Below are 19,851 nucleotides of genomic sequence, written 5' to 3' on the forward strand. Positions count from 1 at the left end.
GGTTTGCCTATTTATTGTAAACTTCTAATAAAGTTTTTTTATGCCTTTTGTTTTTCTTTCACAGCTAATACAGCAGTGCAAGAGTAGTCATTCCCAGTATCGCACTGAATTTCACCGTGACTGTAGTGTGTAACTGTTGGTACTGAAGTAACTTTTGTCACAAACAGGTCGACAAGTCATTAAACGGTATTGTCATTGCCATGCCGGTAGAGTACCCTAACCAAGAGAAGTGGTTTGAAGATGGATAGGTAGATTACAATGCAGGGACTTTTTTAGTTATACTGCTCCAGCAACCAGTTTGTTAACTATCAGCACTGGCATATTTTCCAGTGGATGGCAACAGCATACTTGCATGTATACAATTCCACATCAATCAGTGTGTATTGTTGCAGCTGTTAACACCAGAACATGTTGAATGGGTGTCATGGAAAAACTCAAAATTCCAAATTCCAAAACCTTAAACCTTGAAAAGAATCCTGAATTGAAATGGCTTTTACACTGCTTTAAAAAAAAAAAAACAGGTTCTAATGATACGCACATTCTGTTTGTGCTTTGTTGTTTTATGATTATCCAGGCGCTGTCCTCTCCGGTGCAATCAGGTTAATTTGTTTCTTCATTATTTTCACCAATGTCACGTGTTTAATGACGCTGTCTGCGTGTGTCTGCCAGGCGCTCAGCGCAGCAAGGGAATCTGAAGTGAAGACGATGTGTCAGATTCCATGGTTGCTGCCCAGAGTGTCAGACGAGGCGGAGAGCTGTTTACACAGCGAACCATAGAGGGCCACCACCACCAAGCAAAAGCACGGGCTACTCCAGGCCCAGAAGAAGACAGTTAGACCATCACACTGATCTATCTCGAATGGGTTTCGACGTGGTGAAATGAAGAACTCATCCTTCAAAAGCAGAGGCAGCTTGAAGAGGGCCAGTCCCATTCCGAAAAGCAACCCTGCCCTGAAACTGAAAGTGAATTTGACCACTGTTCTTTGCTAAATGTTGCGTGGTGTAGAAAAACGGTTAGTCACAGGTATTACATGTATCACAGGTACTGCTGGTTTTGTTTATATTAAAGCAATAATCGTCTATATTTGAAGAACCCAACTATAATGGAAGAGCAGCCGCTGTGTGAAAACAACCGTCCGGAAGACATCTATTTCCCGCAGCACAACTCCATGGGCGTGTGTAACATGAACTATGGCGCGCAGCCTATGGTGCCGGCTCAGCTCTCCCCAGCTTCCCCTCAGTACTTCCAAGACCAGATGGAATCTCCTGTCACACCTGGGCAGGACTTCAGTTCCCTAGTGGAAGGTTCCAAACCTGGGGGCGCATGGCCTAGCAGCAATAACAGGAAGAGCATCCCGAACTTGTGGGGCTCGCTCTCTCAAGGTGACGCCCTGGAGATGAATGAAAACAACAGTAATGGGGGCTACCAGTTCAGCACCCTGGCCTCCACGGAGTCACCGGTGACCCCCAAGCATGCCATCAACTCTCTGCCACGCCTTGATTCCTTCAACCAGGTCTTTGCCAGCCAAAACCTGCGAATCCTCCAAGGAGGGGGTGGCGGCAACAAGGGGTCCCGGATGTTGGTGTCTGGCCCGATCTGCACCCCCACGGACAGCGCCCTGCGGCAGCTACTCTCACAGAAGCCCCCGCAGCTGGAGCAGTCGAGCATGCAACCATCGGGGCCGCAGCACAGGTACCTCCCCATGGGACTGTCGGCGTCCAGGAGCTACGACCAGACTCAGTCCAAGCTCATGCATGAGCATGAACAGCAGCAGCTGCAGTACGACTACCAGCACCAGCAACCGGACGAGTACTACATCCAGCAGGGGGCGCTGCAGCAGGCGCCGGTCTCGGAATGCGGCCGCTCCCTACAGCAGTTCCACCAGCAACCGCAGCAGCTCGACTACCAGCAGGGGGCGTTCTACCAGCCACAGGCTCACTTGGCAGCCCAGCAGCCCATGCCAAGTCCCTCGTTCCTGCCTGGCTATGGTCAGAACTGTAAGATCTCCCAGCAGCAGCAGCAGTTCATGCAGGCCAGCCCGGCCCACCCCAGCCAGCAAGCCCAGCTCTACTTCCAGGAGGAGCAGAAACCCAGGCCGTTGTACCACCAAAGCAGCCCTTACCTGCAGCAGCCCCAGGGCCACATCCAAGACGAGGTTCACCCATTGCCCAGCAAGCAGTATCACTCCGACTCAAACTGTGTCCTGCCCAGCCCGAGCCAGCACACGCCCACCCACCCAGCTCATAGCTTCCTGTTTCCCAGAGACCATAGCCGGGCCTGTCAGGAACCCACCATGCCTCTGGCCAGCACCATCAGCCCTATCCCCCAGGGCCATGCGCCACAGAGGGAAGTCCCCCCCAGCATCCAGCAGCCGAACTGCAAAGCGGGGGGTCAGCAACTGCACTCCCCCAGCTCTTCATGGCTACAGGTACTGTAAAGCAGTGTTTCTAAACCCAGTACTGAGGGACCCCTAGATAGACCCTAGCAGGACCTGGGAGGGAGTGAACCTGTGCACTGTCTGGTTCTCCCCGAGGACCAGATTGAGAAACATAGCTGTAAAGCTTTGTCAAGTGTCTAATTAATCTGGGGATTATATGAAAAAGGCATTCCTTATTTCATACTAGTGTTACATTACATTTAACCCACCCATCTGCCCGTATTCCATAACCACTCATCTTGGGCAGGGTCCGGGTAAACCTGGAACTTGTCCCAGGAAGTAATGAGCTTGTTTCGGAAACCTTAGCACTCACAGGAAATCCGCACGAACATAGGAACAGGCCTGTAAACTCCATACCAGTGCTGAATGGGGAGAGTGCTTTTCACAATATTTGCGGACCAGGGGACCCCCGTCAGTAAGTTTTGCGCAATACTCAGTTATTGACAAGGGGCAGTCAGAACCCCAAAAGGGGGGCACTTTCAACACTTTGGGTAAAAGGGACTGGTAAAATGGCAACCCTATCAAGCCCCCCCACACACACATACACACACACACACACATGCCTGCTCCACACACGCATACCTGGCAGTTAACGCAACCCTGTGTGTGTGAGAAAAGTTTCTTTTTAATATTCAATCCAATTTTCAAAGGAGCTGAATAAAGAGCATGTTGTGGCCTGACTGCATAGGGCTGTTATCGGTGGATGTTTCGGACTATAAAGAACACGCCTTCTTCTTCCATTAGAGAGTCTTTTCATAAATCAGGGCGTCTTCAACTAAAAATTAATAGCCTGTTTTCAGGCAATTAGCTGAATTAAATTGAGTTAAAGTCGACTCTCTGTACTTGCAAAGTCTTGTTTTTCCCTCTTGTATATTCAGTCACAAATGGTAACTTAGTTAAAACCAACTCATCAGTTAGCTAAGTAGGTAAATATATAATGTGTTTTTATGATGTGTTACAAGTCATATTTTTCACTGTTAGAATCCGTTCACCCATCTTAAACCATTTATCCTATACAGGTCACAGGTCTGCATGATTCCATTTAAAGCATTGCGCATGGAAAACGAAACAGTTAATTCTTTGACAAAAGAGATGTGGCAGACAATTCAGAGAGTTCATTTTAACCAACTAAAGCTAGAGACGTTAACTTTCTGCTTAACAGAAATTTATATGAATTTATCAAAAACCTGAAAACACTTAAAAGAAAAAGAACTCAAAAAGAGTGAAAGATTTTATATTATGCTATCTGTAACTTATATGCAGTCTCCGTTTTAGTGCAAAGTCCCTCTTGAAAGTGTCTTTAAGTGCCTGGTGTCTGGTTCCCAAATTCGCTTATGAAAACAGTCCCACGCTTTGGTGTGTCCACAGGCAGATGGGCGTGCACCTTCTGGCCTGCTGCCATATTGTGTAAACAAAGTGCGTGTTTAACAAGGAATACCTGTAATGCTTCTCGCCTTGGCCAGAAGTATTAAGCAAACCTGAATTTTTATGAAAACAAACAAAATAAATGCATTACAATGCGTTTTGAGTAGGTGGCTAATATATTTAAGCAGACTATGAATGAATCTTGCTTGGATTTTTTAAATACTTTAGGTGCACGGGTTAAGGTACATAGGTTGTTAAAGCATATAGAAAAATATAAAAGCTTCTCATTGTTCTCTGTTCTGCTCCTATAGATGCGCTTACCGAACTACCAGGACGATCCACTATCTCCTGACCACAGGTATAAGTTCATTTGGTTTCACATTTGATTTCATTATAAATTTTGTTAACGGTGGTAATTTGCCGAACGTTAGTATTACATGTCATACGGTCACCTGTTCAGCATCCCCTTCCACGGTCATGCCGCCTGCAGCATTGTGGTCAAACCAGAGGTGTTGGAGAAGAACGACAGCAGCAACAAGCTGTTGTGCTCTACCTGCAAGAAGGTGTTCAAGAGTCTGCCGGCCCTGAACGGCCACATGCGGTCTCACGGGGGCTTCCGGGCTCTGCCCACACCCAAAACGGTGAGGAGCCGGCGACGTGTCACGGCACGCCCCGCAGACGCACCGTTCTCCGTTGCTGAAGTCTCTTATAGAAGTTTTAGGCTTGGGCCGTGATATGCTGGCTTGGAGCACATTTTCGATTAGAAACGCAGTGTTTAGCTTGTGCTGATCGATGGTGCTTTCCGACTTGCCTGTGGCTTCTGTGAACATGACGATCAGCAAAATCGTTTGCATTCTACGAGATCACTTTCAGCTCCACACGGACCCAGACCCTTGGCGATACAGCTACTGGGTTTGGGTCCGTGATGTTCTAACAACATTCAGCAGCATCTGACTGCACATTAAGGGAGTTTAACTCGCCATCACTCTTAAAAGGTCTTCGGTCAGATTTCTGCCATTGCAGTTGATTCAATTGCTGCCGAAATAATCTTGGTGCTTTTCTACGTTAAACACGAGGCCCTAGAATTAGGTCAGCTAAATCTGTTTTTATAAGTCTCACAGTGCTTTTTTTTAAATGATAGTGCATGTTTGAGAATGATGGATCTTGCATAAAATAGTCGTCTTAGAATAGTAGTTTTAGAGCAGTCGAGAATAGGCAATATTGTACTATTGCAGTTATACTATCAATCATTGATCTCCTCGCTGATGCAAACCAAGATGATGACCATAAGTAGGCTGTTATGGAAATGTGGGTCAAACGTCAGACCGCTTCTGTGTGTATCTACGAGCAGAAGGAGGGGGGCGTTCAGCTGCCCCGGGAGGATGAGCCTGCCCACCCGGTCGTCATGCCTGTCTCTGTGCCTGTCAAGCTTCAGCCCCCTGTCACCAAGTTGCCCGTCGCTCCTCGCTGGCACAGCCCTGACAAAGGCCCCAGCAGCCACACCGGTCTGTCTCCGCAGGCGCCGTGGCTGTGCTCTGAGCGGCCCCAGATACATGCCGCTTCCTCTGTGAGTGTACCTCCCCCACCCCCACCAGTGCCGGCCCTTCAGAAACCCAGCTTCCACCAATCCCTGCCCTTGCCCTCATTCCTCACCGGATTCCCGCAGCTGACCTCTCGTGTGCCCCTCACTTTTGCACGATTGGACCTTTTCAACTTGGCTTCCTCATTTAAGCCGACCAGAAACCTGTTAATCAGAAGCAATGCATGGTCTAAATTCAGATTATTCTGTAGTCAAATTTCTATCTGTTTGTGTATAGCAGTGGTTCTCAAACTTGGTCTTCGGGACCCCCTGCCCTGCTTGTTTTCCAGCTATCCCTGCCCTACACACTGCTGATTACCTGGATCAGGTTTGTTCAGTCAATCAGAAGCTGAAAGACAGCTGGGAGTTGTGTGTGGGGCTGGGATAGCAGGAAAACAAGCAGGGCAGTGAGTCCAGAGGACAGAGTTTGAGAATCACTGGTGTATAGTAATACACCTTCCATCCATCCACACATCCATCCATCCATCTTCAATCTGCTATGTTGTGGGATATAACAATTTTACCAAATTAAGGAGTTTCTCATTTAGAATAAATGTCGCAGAATAATTGACCTTGTTATTCTGTAGCATGTTAGCATGTATGCCATTATTAGTCATCAAATTATTGCAAACATAAACGGGAATAGTTTAGACAAATGCATAAAAACACTCAATAGGAGTATTTAATAGTGTTTATAAATGCCTTAAAGGAAACAAAATCATTATACGTTGTAATACATGTTTTTATGCTGGTCATTAGTTTTATGCTTTGAAATGGTATTTCTGCTCATTGACCGACAATAGCAAAAAAGCTGTAAAATAAATAGCGACAGACTTAAAAATGTGTTTTGACCTAGTGATTGTGTGTCAAACAAACGCATGGCATAATCTCTTTGTTTCACTTGGCGGGCTGCCTCTTTCTGCTGTGCAGATGTTAAAAAGCGAGAGTGCCGGAGAGGTAGAGGGGCAGGCAGCCAGGCCAGTCAAGAAGAAGAACCGCCATCGCCTGCAGCCGCTGGTCATTCCCACATCCAGCCCCACCTCCATGACCAGAGTCACCATCCTGTACCAAAGCCAGCTACGCTCACCACACATCATGGGCGACTCCACCTCCTACACCCCACCTCCCATGCTCAGCCCTGTCCGACAAGGATCTGGGCTCTTCAGCAATGTTAAAACAGGCCCAGGGCCACCAGGAGGGAGCCTCAACCCAGTCCCTCCACGTGTGATTATCTGCAAAACAAGTAAGTTTGTATGTGCACAAATTGATGGGAACACACATGCTTTTAATGCATTTGTCTCTGTTTCAACTATGTTATTTACCTTATAGTAAAAGGCCTCGAGGCAATGAAGAAATACATATTAAAGTGCTGGACATCACAAAATTTTCTCAGACTTTAGACTCTTCAGAATAGCCCCCCTTAGCTTCGATGACAGCATTGCAGACTCTTGGCATTCTTTCAACCAGCTTCTGGATGTAGCCACCTGGAATGTTTCTCCAACAGTCCAAAAGGAGTTTCCACAAGTTCTGAGCACAAGTTGGCTACCTTGCTTTTACTTTTCAACCCTTTTTTTTCAATAATTTTCAAGCAGCTCTATATGGTTTAGGTTGGGGGATCGTGGGGGCCAGGTCATCTGTCACAGCACTCCATCTCTTTGTTCTAAAGATAATGCAATACTTACGTAACCTTGAGGTGTGCTTAGGGTCATTACGTTATTGGTAAACAAATGATTTCCAGTAGATGCGTCTGGACCTTTGACTGATATTGAATATTACGTTTTCACACCAGCCGAAATAATTAAGTGCACAAGGAAACCGATTGTAAGGTTTGTGGTTGGAACTTGATGTGTTTCAAAGTATGTTGTCAGTGTAGAGTATACAGTTGTTTGTGTGTGATTGGCAGATAACGCTTCTGGAAATCTTATATTGACGACACTGGGCCCAGGAGAGAAGCCTGTGGACATTGAACCGTAAGCTCTACCCCCCCCCCCCCCCCATCTCTAACACCCCCTATTCCACAGTAATTTTCACACAGTTTAAACTAACTGGCATTCCATGGAGGCAGCCACCTGGTTCTGAGGTCAGTGTCGATTCTTGGCAGGCGGATTAACATCGGCCCCCGTTTCCAGGCTGTGATTCCCGACTTGCAGGAACCATCCCAGGTGGAAAAGGACATACACAAGGCTGGCCTTCTGTGGACCCCCTGGGGGGACTTGGACAGCCCAGTTGCCCAGCAGAAAGGTACTTGTGGGGCACTGACTACGACTCCATAGACTGCTTTGTGATTTATAATCTGCCTGATTTTCAAGTCAGTTTCATACTAATGTCCCTAACGCACTCCCACCACTCCAACAGTGGACAATCTTGTGAATATGGCGTGTTCCAGCATACTGCCAGGAGGGGGCGCCAATACTGAACTAGCTCTCCACTGTCTTTTTGAATGCAGGGGGAACTTCATGGTAAGAGTCCTCATGCAGACAGTAGCAACAGCACAAATTTACATAAGGACTAAATGCCAGCTAAGATGGCTGGACACTGTACTGAAATGTGGGTTTTAGCCAAATGCAGCATTTTGCAAATGACCAGGAGTATTTTAGGGCTTATCCTGTGATTTTTGCTTTTTTTTAATGAACTAGTTCAAGTAGTTTTCCATTCATTAGCAAAAATATCATTAAGTGGACAGAAATGCAAGAATAAAAATGTCAACCATGATTTTTTTTCCCGTTGTTTTAAGATTTAAGTTGTGTTTCATCATAATTTCTGAGAACGGTTTCCTTTATTGAGTTTGATAAGGTTCACTTTTATAGGTGACAAAATTCTACTTGGAAATTGTAAAGATCTGGACACAGAGGCTGTTAACAGGTCTGTTTGTTTGTTTTTTGACAGGCAACCGTGGAGAAATTGCTTGTGTTGAAGCCAGTGAGACATAAGTCTAACCCTCTTTCAGATTATCATTATGCAGGTATGTCGGTCTCCCAGTTTCTCAATTACTGGAAATTGACTTTGATTATCACACCATTATTACTGTTAAAAGTTTCATCCAGTCAACATCAACTCCTAGAGACCTTGTAGGCCTTATACCAAGCCTTTAGGACCTTCTGTCTGGATTTTCAGGCTTTCAATCAGCATGCTTAAGAATCCCCTGACTGAAACTCATGTCAGATTCCACTTCTTACCCTAACTGGAATCACTGCATTCATGATAATAAAAGAAACTTTGCAACTTTGCTTGAGTGTGCAAGTGAAGACATTTTTTTATTGTTTGTGTATTTAGAAAGAACACAATAAATTAATCTGTTCTGTTTCTGCCCTTTGTCTTGCAGGGTCTGATAAGTGGACAGTGGCGGAGAAGAAGCTGTTCAATAAAGCCTTTATCATACACAACAAGGACTTCTTTCTCATACAGAAAATGGTATTTCCTTTTATTCCACTTATTATGTTACAATAGTAAGCTTTTAGGCAATCCATTTGTAAACGAATGTGTAACAGTACAATGCGGAGTGTTTTGTGTGGTGAGAAAGTACATAGGGAGTGATTATGTAATCAATTATCATGTTATGAGCCCCTGGAAAGTTACAAAATTATAATAAGAAACCACTTAGGCCAAAAGGAGAGTGACAAATCAAGCCTTAGAGTTTGGCTGAAGAGAAGTGAATTATATTAGAGCGATGCCCTTTCTGTTCCTAGTGTCTTGTGTGGTGGTCTGATACAGAATTACACATTAAAGCTTAGAGCTTTGACATTAAACACTAAACCTTAGATTAGAAAAATAGGTCTACTGAGATTCTCAGCAATGGCCTTGGTGAAGCATGCTGTTCTTGTCAGAAGATAATATAGGTACGTTATTTTCAAGCTCCCTTGTGCAGCTAATAATACCTGTTTAGATATTGAATAAGTGCAGACCTGAATTACTTACAGAAGATCCTCCACTATAATGTAAAGAAACACTGATCTAAAGTCCTCCTAGTGCATCTTCTGGGTTCTCTTCCATGAATCTGATATGAAATCAGTTTTGGTAAGAATTTAGGCAAATCTTATGCCTTCTGCTGCTTTTTTAATGAATATTTTCAATGTAAATCCTTTAATCTTCAGGACCAGTAGTGCTCTGGTGTGAGAGTCCGATGAAGGATATGTCCAAAGTAGATAGAAGTGTGCTCTGCCAGTTTCATCATAAGAGTATGAACGTATGAGTTTCTGAACTCGATAATACATGTCTTTGACATGTTTATCTATTTTCTTTGCTTCTTCTTCTTCTGTAGGTTAAAACAAAGACAGTGGCACAGTGTGTCGAGTACTACTACACCTGCAAAAAGATATCAAGTTTGGGCAAGAAACAGAAGACATGCCCGTCTGACCTGGTCCCCGAGAGCTCGGTAATGACCAATCCACATCTTCCCTCGTTACTATTTATTAGAATGTTAACAAATCTGTCCTTTCGGAGGGGGAAGCCTGCTCTAAGCAGAAGCAGGAAGGCTGGACGCCTTTTTCTAGTGCAATAGGTTGAATGACCGGATGGCTCATTAAGGAATGGTAAGATAACCTGACCGGCTACCCACCGCTGTCTTCAGAATGACTGGGCCGAGGCGGAGTTGGATGCGAAGAAGTCCCAGGAGCGGGAGCCCAAAGCCCTCAGGTCACCTGACCTGTCAGACCCCCCCACCAATGGCACCGTGGTCCTGTCCAAGAGCACTTTCGTGTGTGAAGTGCCTGGCTGTGGTTTGGTGAGGGTCCTCACCGAGGCCGACGTTGTTACTACCAGACGACACAGCAATGGAAACAATATTAACACCCCCACACACGCATCCTGTGACTCAATGTCTTTCCTGTCAGTTAAAGCTTATTGCAATTTCATGCATGTGTATGTTTTTCGTAACATTTTCTGTGACTTGACACTTGTAAAAAGGCAATTTCTTCATATTTAAAAATGACTTCTTTGCCATCTAGCTATATAAATCCTTGGTCATATAAAGTAATGCAGTCCCATTCAGATAAATATCAGAGTATCTCTGGGTTAACGTTATCATCTCTCCACAACAGGTCTTCTCCTCTAAGCCAGCCTTGAGCGGACATGGGCGAATTCACAGCAGCCCGAGCTCATGCCCCAAGCCTCTCTCAGACAGAAGCAAACCCAAGGCACAGGCCCAGTCAGTATCAAGCTCCCTGAAAAGCTCCCCGGCCCATAGCACCACCAGCGGGGAGACTGACTCCACGCTTCTCTTCCCTTGCAAAGAGTGCGGCAAGTAAGAAGTCCCTCGAGTATTGTGTTTATGGATGTATTGTGTTCATACCTTCTTGGCTCAGTTAAAATACTATATGCGATACTGTGCGAATGTCTTAAGCAGTCAAAGAAATTGACGCTTAAATGATTTTCATGTTGGTGTAAAAACAGATATTACAGTCAATCTGCTACAACACGTGATATCACACCATGAATCTGTTTGAATACAATCTATACACTATATGGACCCATGCAGCTCCTTTGCCGCAAATATATAAAATCAAGCACCTAGTCATGCAGTCAAGTTTACAAACATTGTTCTGAAGTGCTCAGTGAATTCAAGCGTGGTACTGTCATCGGATGCCACCTTTGCAATATGTCAGTTCATGAAATTTAGTCCCTGCTAGATATACCACGGTCAACCATAAGTGGTATTATTGCAAAATGGAAGCATTCAGGAACAACAGGAACTTAGCCACGAAATGGCAGGTAAATTAACAGAGCGGGGGGGTCGCCGAGTGCTGAGGCGCATAGTGTGTAAAAGTCGCCAACGCTCTGTTGACTAAATAATTGCAGAGATCCAAACTTCCTCTGGTATTAAACCCCAGCAGAAAAATAGTGCACTGGGAGCCCCATGGAATAGACTTTCATGGTCGAGCAGCTGCATGCAAGCCTCACGTCACCAAGCGCAATACCAAGCATTGGATGGAGTGGTGTAAAGCACACCGCCACTGCACACTGGGGCAGTGGAAACATGTTCTATGGATTGACGAATCATGCTTCTATTTCTGGTGGTCTGATGGCAGATGCCAGGCGAACGTTACCCGCCTGACTGCATTGTGTCAAGTGAAAATGTTTTACGTAGGAGTAGGAATAATGGTATGGGGTTGTTTTTCAAGTGTTAGGCTAGACCCCTTATTTCCAATAAAGGGCATTCTTAATGCTTCAGCATACCAATACATTTTCAACAATTCTATGCTTCCACCTTGTGGGAACAGTTTGAGGAAGGCTTTTTTCTGCTTCACCATGACTGCGGCCAATGCGCAAAGCAAGGTCCATAATGATATGGGTGGTAGGGTGTTGTTCACTATTATTTATTTTTTTTGTGCCCTCAAGTAAAGCGTTACCAGTAGCATAACTGCTCAGCTGGTTGGTTGAAACAAAATCCTGGTCTGGATTTATACTTTCTGAATCCGAAAATGATCCGCGTTGGATTACCTGGATTTTGTGTAGGCAAAACAGTACTGCTGCAATGTGGAGGAAGCTGTGTTCGATTATGGTTTAATATTTCGTTTTGGCTCCAGCTTCTGTTGCCCATTTCTCTGTGTTTTCTGCCTCATGTCATTCTGCAGGGTGTTTTTTAAAATCAAGAGCCGTAACGCCCACATGAAGACCCACCGGCAGCAGGATGACGTGCAGGTCTGGAGGCTCCAGAAGCCAGTGGGTCACATGCCCGTGGAGGGGGCGTCCACCAGCCCTCGCATCTCCCAGGTGCCCATGGCTCTTCTCCAACTCCCCATCGACCACATGGGCCTGGTAAAGCGGCTTAGGGAGGAGAGCGACCACCCGGAGGAAGAGGGAGAGGAGGAGGAAGAAGAGGAGGAGGAGGAAGAGAAGATGGGGAAAGGCTGCCCTCTTGTGGCACGTCCCGTGACGCAGACGCAGAAGGGAACTAAATGACCCCGTAGGCAGGAGAGAAGGCCTTGCTTCAGAAGGGAGGCCCTTGTTGAACACTTTGAGTGAGAGTCCAAAAAGCTGAAAGAGTGAAGGCATTCAGAGTTTATTCTCTTTTTCTCAGGGTTGGTTTGGATTTTGTGCTTCTTTGTTTTTATATTAAATCTTTTTGGACTTTTTTTATACAGAATAACAAATACACGAATATGTTAATGAGATATATTAAGGATTCTAGGTTCTCTGAATCTTTTTTAAGACTATCAAATATGGTTCTTAGCATGGTACCACAGTTCTCACTGTTCTCAGAACGGTGATGTCCTAGACCGGTGCTTCCCAATCTGGTCCTTGGGACCCACAGACAGTCCACGTTTTTGTGAACTGCCTGGCAGGGAGTTCGGAGGGAGCAAAAACATGGACCGACTGTGGGTCCAACGAGGACCGTATTGGGAAACACTGCCCTAGACAGAAGTTGGAGAACAGAGACCAGGTCAAAGATCAAAACATGTAGCTCCAAATAAGAACTGAGGTATCTGCCTACGCAGCAGTTACCATCTCCAGGAAGTACAGATTGGCACCCTCTTGCATCTTCCTGTTTATCTAATGCTTTATCTTGTTAAAGTATTGCAGAAAAATCTTTTATGCCAATTCCCGCATACTGCATAATTATAAATGTGCACAACCTCTATGATGACGTAGATGTCTTCCGCCTCTATATACATCTCTGCCTTTCTTTAATGTGCCTGTCATTATTGACAAGTTCACAAGAATGATGCACAAATAGTCGCTGGCATTTTTTATTGCACTTGGGATTAAACTGCCATGCTGTGCCTGCGCATTCAAATAAAGACTTTATTTTTGGTACGAAATAGGTCATGAATATGAATGTAAAATCTTTATTTTAAATACATATACATTTAGCTAGTAGGGCGTAATATTCCTTTTCTTTGTTGCACTACTGAAAAAAAATATATATAAAAGACTGGTTTAAAGGCTATTCGTTGGGTCCACCAAAGCATGGGAAATGAATTTATGTTAATATGTAAGAGAGACGTTTATAAAAAGAAAATTTCTGGTTCAGTGGTTTACGATTTTTAAATTTTGCAGTAATACCATTGTATATCTTATTTATCTCCTCCTATATTTATTCGCATTTACTATGATTTAGGAAAAGCCTATCATTCACTTGGTTGCCAGTTCCAAAGCCAACTCATTTCTTTCCAGTTAATGTTACGTCGCTGAAGTTGACAGTGTATAAATGTTTATATGTTTCCCGGGGTCTGTATCACAAAGCCGGATTTAAGGTACCCCGGTTTAAATGGTCTTCTGTTCACTTACTTTTAGCTCTGACCACCTTAAATACGACAAGTTATCCGGAAAGCAAGAAATCCTGCTTTGTGATACAGGCATTTTACTCTGTTCAGAAAATACTGTACTTCAATTGCATTTCTTAACCAAGTATTATTTTCACTGTAGTGTAATACCAAAACTCCCGCAGCCTCAAGATGTTTACTTGAATGTTACATATTTCTTTTATTTACCTTCGATTTTATTCAGCACAAGTCTTACTGACTTCTTCAACTGAGCACTTGTACACCAAGTCTCCATTGTTTCCTTGGATGGTTGGGTGAAATTGTGAATGAAATTAGCGTCAAAAATTGCATACAGCTACAAATACAGTATTGGACATTAAATACTTTATGGGTTATTTTTTTTTCTTTTCTATTTTGTTTTTTTGCTCCTGACATGTGGCAGGGAGATATAAGCATATGCCTTTAGTGTCCCTGTAGACCTTTGTTATGTAGACACAGCAATCTGAGGAGTATAGCCACTATCCTTCACTGAGATGATTCTGATGATCCAAGCACTGGGTTTCCCTCTAGAACAATGCCTGCAGTTTCCAAAACTTCCTGTTCGATACAGGAATTATATTGCCCAAAGTAATGTAATTTGTCAGATGGTGTCTGGCTGAACTCTCACTGGGACTAGTCAAGCCACACTGGAATCATTTGCAAGTAACCTAGGAGCAGAAAAAATATGCCACATCCGCCAGGAAATTTTGATGTAGCCAAAGAATGGTAAAGGCCTATTTGAGTGGTCTTTCTATGTTATTTCTTACACTTCTGTAGTTACCAATCGCCATTTGTTTTGCATGCTCCTTAACTGGAGAAACAACCAGGTTTTGTTTAAAATGAATTGTCAAATATTTAAATAAATACTTATTAAAAGGATAAATAAATAGTGTCATGCCCCGCTCGTCCGAACCTCCCGTGTGCCACGCCCCCCCCCCCCCCTCGCTACCTTGTGTAGAATCCCTGTGTTACCAGCTGTGTCTAGTCTTGTTCAATGTAGTCTGGTGTATTTAAGTGCCTCCATGTGTGTCTTCCCCTAGTCCTGTCATTGACATTGCTACCTGGTTTTCCCCGTGAGCCTTGCTGTTCCCCCAATAAAACCCTCATTTCTCCAATAAATCCCTCGCTTCCCCAACTCCCTGGACTCGCTCCCCTGCCCCCACTCGGCGCCCATTCGCCGCGTAATATTGCGCCCCAGGGCATCCCTGTCAAAAGATCGAATACCACAGCTTTAATTATGCCACAAGGTAATAAGGATAATCAGAAATAATGGGAAATTGAGAAATTTCTGTTTTGTGAGTCTGTTTTGTAAAAATGTAAGGTAATATAATTGCTTGTGTTTGTACGCACGGTTGCCAAGGATTTTTTTTTTTTAACCTGGATTTTTTTTTGACTGAAAAGCTTTTGTACAGTGAAATTATCTTTCTTTGTATTGATAAAAATATTTTAACACCTTTTGAATGCCGTGTTCTGTCAAAATATGTGGGATATTAATCCCATGTTGCTTGTGGGACAGACATTTACTCCTATGGAGCCATTGCTATGTGCAAAGGCCGTCTAGGAAAACCAACGTTTTTTTATAAACTCCAAAGGTTATCGTTCAGTCATTCACTATTGCCTAAGCAGCCTGTCACTTCGCATGCCAGATTCGAGAGATCCGAAGGCTGCTGCTAAGTGTGCAGGTCACATGGTGCCCTTTTAATTCTGTTTATGGGGCAGTTGCAAAACTGCTGGATAAAGGCAATAATGACAACCGATAGTGGAGACTAATATTCAGTGTGGGTAACAGCAACTGTATTCATAGAAGATACATGTAAAGAGATGATTCAGGTTATTTCTTTCACTTAATGCTGCGATGACCTTCTGTCTTGCTAAGTCTGATATTTTTTGTTCTCTGTCCAAGCCTATTTCATTAAGAAACATAATAACACAGAAGGTGATTGGTTGACCGTATTAAATCCACCAATAGCTGCAGGCATTACTCAGATGGGCAGAGGTGTTATCTGTATCCTGTATGTTTAGCCTTTGTATGGCATGTTTGACTTGGAGCCTAGGCAGGGAGAGTCTGAGTGGGAATTCTGGGGCTCAATCACATTCACAAACCACACGTGCTACAGCTATGGGACGAAACAAGTGAAACATGGACCTCAGTATAACAGCCCTGGAGTGAGAGCTGCATTAAGTTGTTTGGATGGATGGATGGATGGATGGATGGATGGATGGATGGATGGTGTAGTTGTGGGCCATTCCTAGACATTGCCAAGAAATATGAGGCTTGTCAAATGAATCTATTTGCTTATTTATTGTTGTTTTAAAACGGAATTAATATTAAAATGATCTGTATTTTTGTGAAAAATAATTCAATATTCCATATGGGAAATTTTTTTAAAAATCACATTTTAGTCCTCTACTCATTGTCTGATTCATTATTAATACAAAGGAGTGCGGAGGGAAACTTCAGTGCAGTTTGTCTTCGAACTTTGGCCTTTAGCGGCATCGAGTGCAATACAGTACTTGTAACATTTATTGTACTTTACAGCTTGTTGTCCAGACTGGATAAACTGTGCTCTCTCTCTCTCTCACTCTGTGTGTGTGTGTGTGTGTGTGCGTGTGTGTGTGTGTGTGTGTGTGTGCGCGCAATAAAGGTCTGACGTAAGTGGGGTACGTAAAAAGTTCGCACACAAGAATTTTACGATATTATGTTAAGGAAAGAGCGGATCAAAACACTAATAATTCTGAATCAAGCCTGGAAGACACATGTGGAATTGCCATGGATACCGAAAAAGTAGATTTCAATCTACAGAACAACGAAAGAGAGAAGCGTGACCTTGCGGCTGGTACAGGGAACAACGAAATTCCCATAGACCAAAATGCGAAGCAGCGAACCGAAAAAATGGGCAAAAAATGCTCTAAGCCTGTTCATTTATCTTTCCTGCCGGAAAAATATGAGCCATTGATAGAAGATGACGAAGAAGCTGAAAGAAGGAAAAAGGAAAAGAAAAATAAGAGGAAAAAAAGGAATAAGAAATATAGAAAGGTTGGTTTATTAGGCTGGACTAAATTAAATTGGACGTCAAAACTCTGTACAGTATATGGGCAAGGAGAGACTATTTATGGAATATTATATAAAGTGAAGGACATTGTTTCGAGTCCCATGTATTTAAATCGGTCAGATTATTTACAAACATTTAATGTGTACTGCGAACGACATCATATGTGTTTTCCTGAACACATTAGGCTGCAATTTATGTAGTTATTACATTACATTAGGAGACATTCAGCGTATAGTATAATGAAATAACGGGATGAAAAACAAACTCTAAGATCCCCGAGTCAAAGGTAATAATTAACGTAGCATGGAACGTTCATAAGTAAATACATCATTAGAAGAACCACACACGAGAAAATGTTAAAGCGACACAAGCTACGTTATCGAAATCACTATAAGTATTAATCGGACGTATGCACCGTAGAGTCAAACTTTTCAAAATTATATTTATTTGACGGATATTTGTATATATTAGAAGTCCGGTTACCATAAAATATTTGTTGACCATTTCAGTTTTTGTCCTGCAAATTTAATCTAAATTGTATCAGGATGAGAACAGCGCTCTCCTGAGCACAGTAAAGGGTAGATTTATAAAGCCTAACCTTTGATCATACACGATGTACAGTGTGTAAAGACGTGTACTTGGGGCGTTATTAAAAGGACTTCACTCCTCGTGAGCACCCAAGTTGCCATGCACACAATGATATGCGCATTGTACGTAGGGTTCGCTTTCAGCAAGAAAAATGATACAGATTTTTTCTGTCCTGTATTTATACAATCTCTCCAAATCGGCATTAGTTTCTGTAGTTGAATTCTTGCAGTACAATAGCGGGTTAAAATCATGTAGACCCTGCATGTGCAAGTCAATAAACAAAAATGTGAACCCCATGTTAGCTGATCTGTGCTTCAGGAGAAAGGATTTAAGCACACGGTACAGGTCATTATTTTTTAGTAATTAGCTACATGAGTGACTTAAGGAACAACGATATACTAGCTGAGTTGTTTCACAGGGTGTAGCACGGTTCCCCTCACCTCATGGGTTGTGAATTTAATCCCACCCATTGCTCTGTATATATTTGGAGTTTCCACGTTCTCCATTCCTTGTGTCTCCTCCCACACACCAAAGATGCTGAGATAAGCGAAACGGCAGCTCTAATGCTGCTTTTCCACTGCTACCAAGAACCGATTCGTACCCAGTCCATACAGCAAACTGGCAATTTTCCATTGTAAAGTATGCAAACCGTACCCAAACTGTACCCGGCTGACATTGCCCTGCTTACTATCAGGGCTGAAAGTGAGATTAAACTGACCTGGATGCATTACAACTACAGATTTTACTTCAGTTTATACCTTAGCTTCTATTTGACTATGATTCACTTGTTTCATTAAATCCTGTAATTTCTTTAATATTTGCCTTCACCTTTATATGATTGTTTGCTTCTGTCTGCCAGAACCTGGGCAAGGCTCTGCGATTCAGCTGGAAATGTCTGGTGGTTGGGCTGCAGAACTTAACAGCAGGCTACTCTACACCCATCTCAGCTGCAGTCAACTTAGCGTCTGCCTTCCAGGGAACAAATTCCAAAGCCTGATGGGACTGAGCACCCACGATCCTATGCACTACTGGAACAAGACCCTCCAACTGATGACTCTCTGAGCACCAGTTAGTAATGAATGTGATGTATTGAATTTTGGAGTCATTGGCACATTGCTGTGATGATGGTCTTAGATTTTGGTGCCTATAACTGAAAACCTATAGGTTTGTTTTGTATTATTGTTTTGAAGTTTTGAGGGTCGTTGCATTAAGCTCCTTGAATCATTTTTTTAAATTTCACATTTATCCTTTTTTCCGTCACTCTCTCCAAAATAAGCATATAAAATGGATTTGCCTTTTTTTAAAGCATCTGATCTATTTGAGAGATTCAGTAGTTTTCACGGCTTAATTTGGACTTGACAGTTTTCATTGTTCTTTGAATTGCTTTTTAAAATGTGAAACTTTAGAAAACTTAAATAATGTTCACAAAGCTACCTATGTTTCATACTTAATGGTTTGGAAACCTCAGATGAAAACTCATGTTCGCGTATGAAGCCTTTAGGGAAGTTTCAAATTGTTTTCTAAGGTTAGCATTTTGGAGTGGAGATCATAATATTCAGTCAGTCAAAGGACCTAGAGGTCTCATTGTCTTGCGATTGCACTTCTGTCCCTGATGTAAAATCAATGATTGTATTGAAATTTCACAGATTTGACCCATTACAACGTAGCCAAGATTTTAAAATCTTCTTGGTTGTCTTATTTCACTGTTCTTATTTCTTATTTCACCCAAATCACAAAATTAAGAGATTGTTAAAAATGGTTTTGAAATGCAATGTGTGACTGACTCTCAGTTGCTGATTGTAGAAAAAGATGTTTTTAGTGAACTGTCCCATAATTCTTTTAGTACAGTGTTTCTTAACCTAAGTGTACAGATGCACACAAATGCACCAAATTCCATTTCAGTCGTTGATATTGTGCACAGTGACATTAATGAAATGAACATTCTTGATGAAAAATGCACAGCATGTTCTTCATTATTAGTATATGACGTATGATGTACATGTTGCTAGGATACTGTGATTAAAGAAGACAATCATTAGTATGAATGTTTTATAAAAAGTAAACTGAAACTTTGTACATCCAGATCAGTGTTTTATGGCATGCATCTTACGTATGACGTCACATCCATGGCAAAACTTGAGGGCAGTAAAACACAAAGCGAAAATAACATTTTGTGCAAGTATGAAACTTGCAAGCACAATATCGTGCTCAAACTCTCTTTATTTGCTTTACGAATGTTTAATTTCTTCTTGATTTGACAGATATTCTTGCACGCTAAGTGGAGTACCATCACCTACTGTCTGTGCTTGAGTGAAATTAATTGTGAATAAGAAGAATGCAAGCCAATCAAGGCCATGAACACTGTGGCCTACTCTACATCATATAGCTGAAGCCAGGTGTTCTCATCCGTGTTGTATTGATTATATTGCAAAGCATGCATTATTACATTTATTATAAAGTTAAGATAAGATTAACATCAAGATTATCGCAAGGAGAAATTCTGGTGCATAAAGTCAGAACGTAGTGCACAGCCAAACATAAATATAGTGCCAAACAGACAAAGTGCAAAGGCAGCAGGCAAATAGTGC

At 42.8% G+C, this 19,851-nt stretch overlaps 1 protein-coding gene across 2 annotated transcripts in view; it reads left to right on the forward strand.

Moving 5' to 3' along the window:
* Positions 1 to 16,653, forward strand: part of LOC125707951 (transcriptional-regulating factor 1-like) — a 33,677-nt gene extending 17,024 nt beyond the window's left edge. The window contains exons 3-16 of one of the 2 annotated variants that reach the window (XM_048975395.1): positions 670 to 2,429; positions 4,115 to 4,161; positions 4,264 to 4,444; positions 5,155 to 5,370; positions 6,313 to 6,625; positions 7,286 to 7,352; positions 7,484 to 7,623; positions 7,738 to 7,841; positions 8,269 to 8,344; positions 8,705 to 8,793; positions 9,641 to 9,754; positions 9,950 to 10,102; positions 10,419 to 10,621; positions 11,952 to 16,653. In XM_048975395.1, the coding sequence (XP_048831352.1) occupies positions 1,104 to 2,429; positions 4,115 to 4,161; positions 4,264 to 4,444; positions 5,155 to 5,370; positions 6,313 to 6,625; positions 7,286 to 7,352; positions 7,484 to 7,623; positions 7,738 to 7,841; positions 8,269 to 8,344; positions 8,705 to 8,793; positions 9,641 to 9,754; positions 9,950 to 10,102; positions 10,419 to 10,621; positions 11,952 to 12,279 (3,357 nt within the window). In that variant the 5' untranslated portion in view covers positions 670 to 1,103 and the 3' untranslated portion in view covers positions 12,280 to 16,653. The remainder of the gene's footprint in view (positions 1 to 669; positions 2,430 to 4,114; positions 4,162 to 4,263; positions 4,445 to 5,154; positions 5,371 to 6,312; positions 6,626 to 7,285; positions 7,353 to 7,483; positions 7,624 to 7,737; positions 7,842 to 8,268; positions 8,345 to 8,704; positions 8,794 to 9,640; positions 9,755 to 9,949; positions 10,103 to 10,418; positions 10,622 to 11,951) is intronic. The other variant, XM_048975396.1, reaches the window with a different exon arrangement.
* Positions 16,654 to 19,851: the final 3,198 nt, after the last annotated feature.

This window comes from Brienomyrus brachyistius, chromosome 14, assembly GCF_023856365.1.
Source record: "Brienomyrus brachyistius isolate T26 chromosome 14, BBRACH_0.4, whole genome shotgun sequence".
Lineage (NCBI taxonomy): Eukaryota > Metazoa > Chordata > Actinopteri > Osteoglossiformes > Mormyridae > Brienomyrus > Brienomyrus brachyistius.